Genomic DNA, 12,030 nt, shown 5'->3' on the forward strand with positions numbered 1-12,030 from the left:
ACTGTGACGCTAGTCCCTTCAAAACTCACTTCTACCACCTCACACATATACATCTAACGATCTTCAAGTATTCACCAAACCCAAACCCTTTCATCGGATTGCCGCTGCTTACAGCGATTCATTACTGAAAATCACAGAGGCGTAGGTCTTTATACATCTCCTCGCTGCTTAGCACTGATTACAGAAATTTGTGGGTTCCCATGCTTACCCAAGAGACATTCAGTTACGATACACTAATAAATAAGACTTTGTGACCACGGCTCGTCGTGAAATTGAATGTTAGTGATTACGACCCGGAAACAATGCAACAACGAGAGCATATAAGCGAAGTAGGGACAATTGAGGAACTATTCTAACGACGATAAAAACCGCAAATGGGAACATACATTGACGTAAGTAACTATAACGAAGGGAAGATTGTTATGGCTGAGCGCCTAGCAACAATCATCTTGGAACAGTGAAGGTTGTCAGCTGTTTGCATATGGTGTCCTGAGAAAGAAAAGTAGTAGAAGGTGCCATCTGTAACAGGTTCATTACACAATACAATACTGGGTAGGCATAAGTCTTTAGGAGAATACTGAAGAACGTTGCACATCGTTGTAAATCGGTCTTTAGGCAGACGACCCATTTGAGTTTCCATACTTACCCAAGACTTCGTCAGTTACGATCGCAGGTGGTACGGGATAATAGAGAAAGAGCCATGGTTCAGCTGAAACTATTCAGCTGGTAGGATGAATCACATGTCTAGTCACACCAGATCCATGGACTGTCCAGGTAAGCCATCATTGACACGCCTTTGGTGCAGCCTGTTGGGCATAGCATTCTTCCATTGATGGCGGGGGATTCATCTGGTTTTCCATGGGACATGCGGTAGTAAACTAATGCAAGTGACAGCATTGCACTACGTGAAAATCCTATCACCTGCTACTATTCATTATTAAAGTTTTCCCTGATGGCGTTGGTATCTTCCATAGGACAAATGTTCATTAAATGGAGCCATAGTTGTGCTATAAAGGTTTGAGGAAGATGATAGCGAACTCGCGTTAGTGTGTTGGTCACCGACTTTTACCGATCTGAATCTGATGGAAAGCATGTGGGATTCTATCAGGTGACAGCTCAGCAGCCCCAAACCACCGACCCATAACTTAGAGAAACTTAGTGACGTGTGCGTAGCCTTCTGGTGCCAAATTCTTCGAGAAACCTACCAAGGATTTGCCAAACCGATGCAGAATCAATGTTTTGTTGCTTTCCGAAGTTTAATAAACACGCTATTAAGCAGATGGTTATAAAGTATTGTCTCATCAGATCCGTGTAAAATATGGAAGGTAGTCATATATTGACATTGCATGACAGTTCTTAAAGAACATGCACGTGCGCCCTTCGCCACTAGGATAAAGGTTGTTTACACGGAAGTGTCTCATACTGACAACGGTGGTATCGTGGCACATGGCCTCCAAATGGGGAGCAACACTGTTCCATTATTGCTCAATCGTTCCCCTTATGTCAAGGAGACTTGTCGGGATATGGTCAGAGACACAGACATCTTGCTCGATTGCATCTCTGTAATAGCCTCTGCACTACTCAACGACAGGGAGTGAAATGACACTCTATTGTGAGCAGTGATTGGAGGAACCAATTTCTCACGTGTGAATAGTCAATTAACAGGTAATTTTAGTTCTACTATAGCAGCCTAGTGTTTGTGTAGGGTTCCTCACACATTTATAACAAAAAATGGTGTGATGGGATGGAGCATTCACTTGACACGATGAGAAGTGTTCTCTATAGTGCCGTAGTCCAAATAAATACGCAACTGATCGGTTGCTCGGTTCCTATTATCAAAAATATCTGGACCAACATTTAAGGTATGTTTTTAAGTAGGCTGTTTCGGTTTTTTTATTGGTAACGCCGCCGCCACGTAGCGCTCTGTATGAAAATCACTGGCTGTGCCGTGTGCAGTCAGTGGCTGATTGGCATTGTTGTAATACTCGCCATTGTAGTGTTGGGCGGCTGGATGTTAACAGTGCGTAGCGTTGCGCAGTTGGAGGTGAGCCGCCAGCAGTGGTGGACGTGGGGAGAGAGATGGCGGAGTTTTGAAATTTGTAAGACTGGATGTCATGAACTGATATATATATTATGACTGTTAAGGTAAATACATTGTTTGTTCTCTATTAAAATCTTTCATTTGCTAACTATGCCCATCAGTAGTTAGTGCCTTCCGTAGTTTGAATCTTTTAGTTAGCTGACAGTAGTGGCGCTCACTGTATTGCAGTAGTTCGAGTAACGAAGATTTTTGTGAGGTAAGTGATTTGTGAAACGTCTAGGTTAATGTTAGTCAGGGCCATTCTGTTGTAAGGATTACTGAAAGTCAGATTGCGTTGCGCTAAAAATTGTTGTGTGCCAGTTTAAGCACAGTCTTGTACAATTTTTCTAAGGGGGCGCTTCATGTTAACATTTGTATCAGGCGAATTCAGTTCCTCGAAGTTTGGCATTTATTGCTCTATGTTATCTAGACGAACTCATATCATGTAGTTATCCTGTAGCAGAAGTGTAGTGTATCTCATCACTAGTCATCTTTGACTTAGAATATAAACACCAGTTGCATTTCTTCGTCTTTGCAGTGAAGCATCCATCAGACGAGAAGTATGTTGGGACGGTTTGGCTCCCCACCAATTGCGACGTCCATGACTGAACCTGCGAGCGGATTGCAGCACTTTAAGCCAACTATGTAGTGTTTCAGTTTGATAGACACTATGACTTCCCATGTCATCAACAACTTGGTGCCCACAGCAATAAACATCTGATGGTAATTTGGATCGAATTAAGGCGCTAGACTAAGTAAGCAGTTACTACACCGAGGATTTCAGACGTAAATAGAAATATTAAAAGAAGGTAGGAAGATTTTTCTGTTTATAAAAAGTGACAAAAAGCAGATTTCAGAGTACTTGACGGCTCAACCCAAAAGTTTTATCTCAAGTGCAGATAGTGTTGAGGATCAGTGGACAAAGTTCCATACCATCGTACAATATACATTAGATCAGTATGGACCAAGAAAGATCGTAAGAGATGGAAGACAGCCACCGTGGTACAGAAACAGAGTTAGAAAACTGGTAGGAAGCAAAGGGAACTTCACAGAAAATATAAACATAGCCAAAGCCTTGCAGACAAACAAAAACTACGCGAGGCGAAATGTAGTGTCAGGTGGGCTATGCGAGAGGCGTTCAATGAATTCGAAAGCAAAGTTCTATGTACTGACTTGGCAAAAAAAAAAAAAAAAAAAAAAAAAAATTTTGGTCTTATGTCAAAGCAGTAGGTGGAGCAAAACAAAATGTCCAGACACTCTGTGTACTCGGGTACTGAAACAGAGGATGACAGACTAACTAATACTAACGAAATATTAAATTTCTTTTTCCAAAGCTCTTTCACAGTGGAAGACTGCGCTGTAGTTTCTTCTCTAGATTGTCGCACACATGACAAAATGGTAGATATCGAAACAGACGACAGAGGGATAGAGAAACAATTAAAATCGCCCAAAAGAGGAAAGGCCACTGGACCTGATGGGATACCAGTTCGATTTTACACAGAGTACGAGAAGGAACTTGCCCCCATTCTTGCAGCGATGTACCGTAGGTTTGTAGAAGAGCGTAGCGTTCCAAAGGATTGGAAAAGGGCACAGGTCATCCCCGTTTTCTAGACTGGATGTGCAGAACTATAGATCTATATCTCTGACATCGATCAGTTGTAGAATTTTGGAACACGTATTGTGTTCGAGTATAATGACTTTTCTGGAGACTAGAAATCTAGTCTGTAGGAATCAGCATGGGTTTCGAAAAAGACGATCGTGTGAAATCCAGCTCGCGCTATTCGTCCACGAGACTCAGAGGGCCACAGATATGGGTTCCCAGGTAGATGTCGAGTTTCTTGACTTCCGCAAGGCGTTCAATACTGTTCCCCACAGTAGCGCAATAAACAAAGTAAGAGAATATGGACAATCAGACCAATTGGGTGAGTGGATTGAAGATTTCCTAGATTACAGAATGCAGCATTTCATTCTCAATGGAGAGAAGCCTTCCAAAGTAAGAGTGATTTCAGGTGTGAAGCAGCGGAGTGTCGTAGGACCGTTGCTATTCACAATATACATGAATGACCTTGTGAATAACATCGGAAGTTCACTGAGGCTTTTTGCGGATGATGTAGTATATCGAGAGGTTGTAACAATTGCTGTAGTAAATCGAGAGGTTGTAACAATGGTAAATGGTACTGAAATACGGGAGGATCTGCAACGAATTAACGCATGGTGCAGGGAATGTCAATTGAATCTCAATGTAGACATGTGTAATGTGCTGCGAATACATAGAAGGAAAGATCCTTTATCCTTTAGCTACAATATAGCAGGTCAGCAACTGGAAGCAGTAAATTCCATAAATTATCTGGGAGCAGGCATTAGGAGTGATTTAAAATAGAATGATCATATAAAGTAGATCGTCGGTAAAGCAGATGCCAGACTGAGATTCCTTGCAAGAATGCTAAGGAAATGCAATCGGAAAACAAAGGAAGTAGGTTACAGGACACTTGATCGTCCACTGCTTGAATATTGCTCACCAGTATAGGATCCGTACCGGGTAGGGTTGACAGAAGAGATAGAGAAGATCCAACTGAGAGCAGCGCACTTCGTTGCAGGATCACTTAGTAATCGCGAAAGCGTTACGGAGGTGATAGATAAACTCCAATGGAAGACTGCAGGGGAGATGCTCATTAGCTCGGTACGGGGTTTTGTTGAAGTTTCGAGAACATACCTTCACCGACGAGTCAAGCAGTATATTGTTCCCACCTACACATATCTCGCAAAGAGACCATGAGGATAAAATCAGAGAGATTAGAGGCCACACAGAGGCATACCGACAATCTTTCTTTCCACGAACAATACGATACTGGAACAGAAGGGAGAACCGATAGAGATACTCAAAATGCCCTCCGCCACGCACCGTCAGGTGGCTTGCGGAGTATGGATGTAGATGTACATGCAGGAGACGTAAAAACCACAGTATCCTCCCTATATGAAGAACGGACTACCACGGCATAGCGATGGTAAACAGCACTGAAGCCTGATCGTGGCACATTGCGCTCCACTAATCCGCTATAGGCCTGTACAAAATTTCACGTTGTCGCAGTCATGCTAGCGTATTGCAACTGTCGTGCCAAAGGAGAGATCTTTTTTAAAAAAAATAAGAGATCTCGATCTCATTGTTTTTAGTGTAGTATGTTTTTTGTTGGGATCGTAGGTACTGGCAAGTCAAAATATCAAAGTAACAGCAAGAACTTTTACAATTAACGCAAAAGGCCATGATTTTTCGTAACAGATGAACGTAGGGTAAGAAACTGAAATCTACACTTGAAGAAAAAAAAGCGAAGATTATTATTTCTCCGTGAACAAAGTTCGAAAGACAGTCGTGTACTCCACAGAGAACAGCATGCACCGGCAAGGGATTTTTTATTCACCTAATTATCTTGGTGTACTTTACAGGTTCTTTAAGTATCGAGTATGGTGTCATCCTCAAAGATGTAATGAAATATCAAGTGACTTGGGAACACCATCGCATCATATTCTGGTATACTCGAGAACTTGTACACAAAATAATTGTTCGTAAAACCACCAATAGAAGAGACAACTACATGACAATTTTGACTGAACCAGTGTTATTTAAGAGTTTGTCTTGGTAATCTTGAGGCTTATGTTTTGAGTCGGATTTGCTGGGTGTATTCTTAAAGTAATCATCCTCAGATAATACAGAATTTTCTTTGCGGTTTGATCTACTTGCTGGACTAAACAGTAAGCAGAGGGCAGTAGATATCTTATTCGATTTAAAAATATTCGTTTTATATTTTGCATATGTTGGGTAAAAAAAGTTATCCAGTTCTCATCAGGCTTCTAGCAATCAGCATGCAGAAGGCAGTCCTCAATAAATGTGGATGAATTCTGTACCTGACTGGAATGTTGCAAAAATAAGGGTGCCACAGGGTCGTGACTATATCTCTTATTTCTTTTTGCACATGAAACAAGTCTCATTTCCGAATTATGAGAATCGTGCTGCCAATAACATTACGAACCCTACAGTACGTAACCAAGAGTAAGTTGTTGTTTACCTGGAACGGAACATGCTGCATCCAGGAATTCAACAAGAAGTGAAATATTACTTGACGTTTTAAGTAAACTGAACATTATAAGTTCCTTTCGTTCTACAATTTAAATTTTTACCCGTACATCTTGAATTATGTAGTGATGGGCATGAATAGCAATGGTAATCTCTTGTTCTTAAGTTTGAACCAATAGCAAGTAAGTAATCTCTCGTGAGCTTACAGATGAAGCATAAAAATTGAGATTATATTATTTATTATGGCACTTTATAATACTTTTACACAACAACATAAATTTTTTGTAATTATGTCAAGAAACACATCAGACTACGTTATTTCCACGTTGGAAATATAGAACAAAATCTGGCGTCTTATTCGAGAACTCTGAATACAGTAAAATTGTAGTTGGCACACTACCTGTATTATGTAAGTGATTGCCTCGATATGTTTTACAGGTAGCGTGGGAATTACACTCAATATGAATGGGCTAGAGCCAATGACGAACTCGACAGAGGATATAGAGGCTAGTGAAAGAGCACGACAGTTTCAGGTGGGTACTGCAGCCCAGCCGACAAGCATTTGGGGCTCCTGCAACTTTTCAGTGTGTTGCTAGTGACTTAGACAGTGCAAAAGATACTAATCACTTCACATATAACGCCTATAAATATAAAAGTGATGTGCCTTAGGAAAACTAATGTAAAATTTTATTCTGCAGCTGGGTCTCTACGCACACCCTATCTACACTCAGAGTGGTGATTATCCGGCGGTGGTGCGACAGCAAGTGGATGGCAACAGTGAGGCGGAAGGACGACCGCGATCAAGGCTACCAACCTTCACACAGGAAGAGGTAGAGTACATTAGGGGTGAGTACCGAAATACGTAGCAGTTGAAGACAATCGACATTGATTAACGATATACAGCACTGCCTGGTAAATATTCTGAAATAAATTGTTCTCACTCTCTATTAAATTTTCTTCTCACATGTTCTCCATCTTTGATCATTAGTACCAAAGACTTTTTCTGAGCGAACAATGTTACATCCGAAAATGAACAGTAATATCTGCTTCGTTCCGAGACTGTAGAACGTCTCAGAATTCATCGGAAACTTTGGTAGCGACATGTTGAGTAGAACTACTCCCGGAAAGAACAACAATATATTATTCAGTAAAACTTTCGAACAATTATCAGTTAAATTAATTAGTTTCATATCGTTGAGCTGTACGATAAGAATATATTACTAATTATATATGAAGTGTCAAGTGAGAGTCAAGAGATGAACTTTTAAAATATCTCCAAATAACGCTCTGACAGGTAACCGCGGATATTTTGACAGGAGAACACCCAGTGATTCTCAAGGCACAAATACAATGAGAGGAAACTTAGCAGGGAAGTTCAAAACATCGGTATACAGGGAACATGCAGCAAGAAAAACACGAGGACGGTAAACAAGAGCGCTGCTAAACAACTAAAGGTGAACAACCTTTGAAGTTACCGATGTTGAATATTGCTTAACAACGGGTGTGCATGTAGCACGATTCCGACTAGAGTAATACCGCAATAGTCCATCTCTATTAAATTTAATCTATTGGACTGCATATCTGGTGTCCGCCTGCTTAACATAGTGGTGACGGGCTTGCATACATGCAGCGAGCACGAGTTCGATTACCGCCCGCGCTGGGGATTTTCTCCACTCTTGCAGTGGATGTTGTGTTGTCCTCATCATCACAGACCCGAAAGTCGACCAGTGTGGCGTCCCCCGAAATAGGAGTTGCAACACGGCGGCTGAACTTTCCCGGATGGGGCTTCCTGGCCAATAATGCCACACGATCATTTCACTTCATTTCCATGCCTGGTTCTACACTTGCATTATGCTGTATGCCATGTTAGTGTTTATTGACCAGTTGGAACTACGTTCCTGTCTAATGTTTTGTTGCGTAAAATGGGTTAATTTTTTATGTGAGCAGTTGGTTAGTATTTAGTACAAACTTCGATGTATTCTCGTACAAAACGTTGCCTTAGTACGGTGGCACCGTCTGACGACCAAGCTTGAAATCGCCTAACATGGGCGCTAAAGAGCATCAGATCAGCCATCCTGAGTTGTCGACGATGCTTCTTCTTAACCGATATACCTGTACTTGCTCCTTATTTGTGCTATGGATTTTTTATTTAGCAAGTTTTATATGTATTTTACGAACCAGTGTGGAGCTGTACTCTTATGATTGGAACAAGTTATCAGTATGTCGACGAAACTGGTGTGCAACTATATTCCTTGGAGGTATGTAATTTTTAGTATTCAGGTAATATGGCTCCTAGTGCATAATTGTTGTATGATCACGCATATTACTAGATTTACATTTTTTTCTCCGTACACTGTACGTCTAAGGATGACAACTAGTTATTATCGAAATGGGTCATGAAATGAGCTCGTTCAGATCAAGTGATATTGGTTTTTAATATTATAAAATACTAATTGACATCTGCAATAAAATCAAGTCGTAATAGCGATAATCAGTTCAAGAATCACAAGTGGAGGAGGTATATTTGGAAAAGGCCGGCAGAGATGGGAAAATTTCAGTAAGATTACGTCGTTTTCAGGCACTGGTTATTAAAACCGATATTGGATTGTAAGATGTCTAAGAACAGATAATGACTCAGGTCTCAATGTAGTAATGATGACCATTAGACTGAAGTTTAAGAGATCAGTCAGGAAGAATTACAGGGCAAAGAAGTGAGGTGCTGAATTACCAAGGAATGGAGAGGTACGCTTGAGTTCCTCTGAGGCTATAGATAATATGACAATGAATAACTCAGCAGGCAGTTCACTTGAAGAGGAATGGAAATTTCTAAAAAGGCAAATCACCAAAATTGGAAAGAAAACATAGGTATAAGGAAGGCAACAACTAAGAACCATGAACAACAAAAGAAAAGTTACAGCTGTTCGACGAAAGATGGAATTACGGAAATATACAGGGATATCCAGGAATATGGAAATACCAGTCACTTAGGAACGAGATAAACAGGGAGTACGTAGACGTTAAGGGGAAATAGCTGCCTGAAAAATGTGAAGAAAAATAATAGTTTTTCAGCAAGACTGACTGCATGTAGAAAAGTCAAAACAATCTTTGGTGAAATTAAAAGCAAGTGTGGCAACATCAAGACCGCAATGGGATACCATTTAAATGGAAAGGAGAGAGCTGATAGTTGGAAAGACTACAGTGAAACCTCTATGAGGGTGGGGACGTATGGGATGATAGAAGAAGAAACAGTAGTCGATAGGGATGGGATCGGAGAGAAATTGTTATAATCGGAGTGTAAAAGAACTTTTGACGACTTAAGTCAAATAAATAATAAAGGATACATATATTCCATCATAGTTCCTAACATCATTTGGGCAAGTTGCAACAAAACGACTATTCACTTTCATGTGTAGACTGTATGATTGGTTCAAATGGCTCTGAGCACTATGGGACTTAACATCTGAGATCATCAGTCCCCTACAGGATTCGAACCTGAAAACCGTAGCAGTCGCGCGGTTCCGGACTGAAGAGCCTAGAACCGCTCGGTCACAACGGCCGGCAACCTGTATGAGACTGGCGATATACAACAAGACCTTCGGAAAACGTCATCCACATAATTCCGAAGATAGCAAAAGACGACAAGTGCGAGAATTATTGCACAGTCAGCTTAACAGCTCATGTATACATGTTACTGAGATTAATAGTATACAGAATATCGGAAAAGGCAATTCAGGATGTAGTAGTTGACGATCAGTTTGTCTTTAGGAACGGCGAAGGCACGTCAAAGGCAGTTCTGACGTTACAGTTGTAATGAAGCAAGACTGAAGGAAAATCAAAACCTTTCATGGGATTTGTCGACCTGGGAAAGACGTTCGACAGTCTACTATGGATCAAGATGTTCGAAATTCTGGGAATAATAAGGATAAGCTACAGGAAGAGTACAAGGGTCGCCAATAAGTGACGCCCAACATATTTATTGTTAAGAGTCAGAATTTGGTGACAATATACATCAACATGTCTTGTCCATGCACTATTTTTCTATGTTCTGTGGCAGTACGCCAAAGTTGTGGAAGAGCATGTAGTCCCTGCTGGTAAAAGCTCTTGTCCTGTAGGCGTAACCATGTTTTCACTGCATGAGAGACACTTTCGTCTTCTTCAAAGTATGATCCCCGTAGAAAATATTTAAGCCGCCCAACGAGTTGCAAGTCCGAGGATGACACGCCTGTACTGTAGGGTGAATGAGGCAATGATGTCCAACCCAATTTGACGATGTGTTCCCAGGTTCTCAGACTCGTGTGTGGGCGTGCATTATCGTGTTGGAGCAAGACTTCTGCTAGATTTTCGTCCATTTGAACACGTCGGAAACTCTTCTTGAGTTTATTCAGTCTTCGAGTGTGCCTCTCAATTGATGGTTGACCCTCTTGGTATCACATCCTCGAGAATGAAGCCATCACGAACCCAGAAGACTGTCACCATGACTTTTCCGGCAGACGGGGGCGGTCTTGAACTTTTTCTTTTGTAGTTAGTGAGGACGATGCAACTTCATTTGTTTCCCGCCCAAAGTGGTGAACCCAGCTTTCGCTCCCCGCAACGATCAGTGATAGAAAGGCCTCTCCGTCGATCTGAAAACGCTCCAACAAATGAAATGAAATGGCAGTTCTTTGAATCTTGCGGTCCTCTGTGAGCATTCGTGGAACACATCGGGAGCACCTTTCTGAATATCCTAGAGTCTCGGTCATTGCAAACGCACTTCAAATGCTGAACGGCAACTATAAAACCAATTATCGAGTTGTGATGCGCCGATCTACTCGAATAATGGCATCCGCACGATTCATCATGTCTGAAGCAGTAGCTATGACAGGACGTCCTGAGCGTGACCGATCATTGAGCTCTGTTTCTGCATTTCCTGATGCTGTAACTTTCTTTAACCACCGCCTAACTGCACTACTACCAACTGGCAGCATCGCCATACACGGCACACAAACGTTTATGCCTGTTCACCAAAGTTTCTTATTCGGCACACAAGAAGTCAATAACAGAACGCTGCTCGTAATCTAACTCGTATGTAGACGTCATTTTAACGCTGTGCTACGTGTCGGCCATCTGTCAGAACGTTTCGAAACTTTACCGGCGCACAGAACAAACATCAAATGTGAAGTACCAAGAAGGACGTTTGTCTGTGTATTTAAATGCCTCCTTTAAAAAATGGGGGCTTGTAGTCTTTCGCCCTTACTTTTGTATCTGTAGGTCGAAGAAGCAATGAGAGAAATAAAAGAAAGTTTCAGGAGTGGGTTAAAATTTAAGGTAGAAGGATTTGCTGATAAGATTGCTATCCTGAGTGAAAGTGAAGACGAATTATAGGATGCATTGCATGGAATGAAGCGTCTAATAGGTACAGAAAATGGGCTGAGAGAAAATCGAAGAAAGACGTAGGTAATGATAGCAGAAATGAGAACGGCGAAAAAAATTAACATTGGATGTGGGATGCACAAAATAGACGACATGAAGTAATTCTGGTAATAGGCAGCAAGATGTACCATGGTGGACGGAGCAAGGAGGACATAGAACGCTGACTAGCGCTGACAGATAGGGTATTCCTGGTCAGGAGAAGTCTGCTGGTATCAAATAATAGTCCTCAATTTGTGGAAGAAATTTCAGAGAACGTACCTTCGAAGAACACCTTATATGGATGGGAAACATGGACTGTGGGAGAGCCAGAAGAGAATCGAAACGTTTGAGATGAGATGGTACAAACGAATGTTTAAAATTATGTTGACTGATAAGGTAAGGAATGAGGAGGTTCTGTGCAGGATCGAAGAGGGAATCAATATGTGGAAAACACTGACAAGGAGAAGGAAGTGGATGATAAGACATCTGTTAA

The 12,030-nt window shown here is 41.4% G+C and overlaps 1 protein-coding gene across 2 annotated transcripts in view; it reads left to right on the plus strand.

The window, feature by feature from the left end:
• LOC126281854 (myrosinase 1-like) overlaps window positions 1–12,030 on the plus strand; it is a 190,681-nt gene that overhangs the window by 151,458 nt on the left and 27,193 nt on the right. For both annotated transcript variants that reach the window (XM_049981113.1, XM_049981111.1), the window contains exons 6-7: window positions 6,588–6,682; window positions 6,848–6,995. In XM_049981113.1, the coding sequence (XP_049837070.1) occupies window positions 6,588–6,682; window positions 6,848–6,995 (243 nt within the window). The remainder of the gene's footprint in view (window positions 1–6,587; window positions 6,683–6,847; window positions 6,996–12,030) is intronic.

This window comes from Schistocerca gregaria, chromosome 7 (genome assembly GCF_023897955.1).
Source record: "Schistocerca gregaria isolate iqSchGreg1 chromosome 7, iqSchGreg1.2, whole genome shotgun sequence".
Taxonomy (NCBI): domain Eukaryota; kingdom Metazoa; phylum Arthropoda; class Insecta; order Orthoptera; family Acrididae; genus Schistocerca; species Schistocerca gregaria.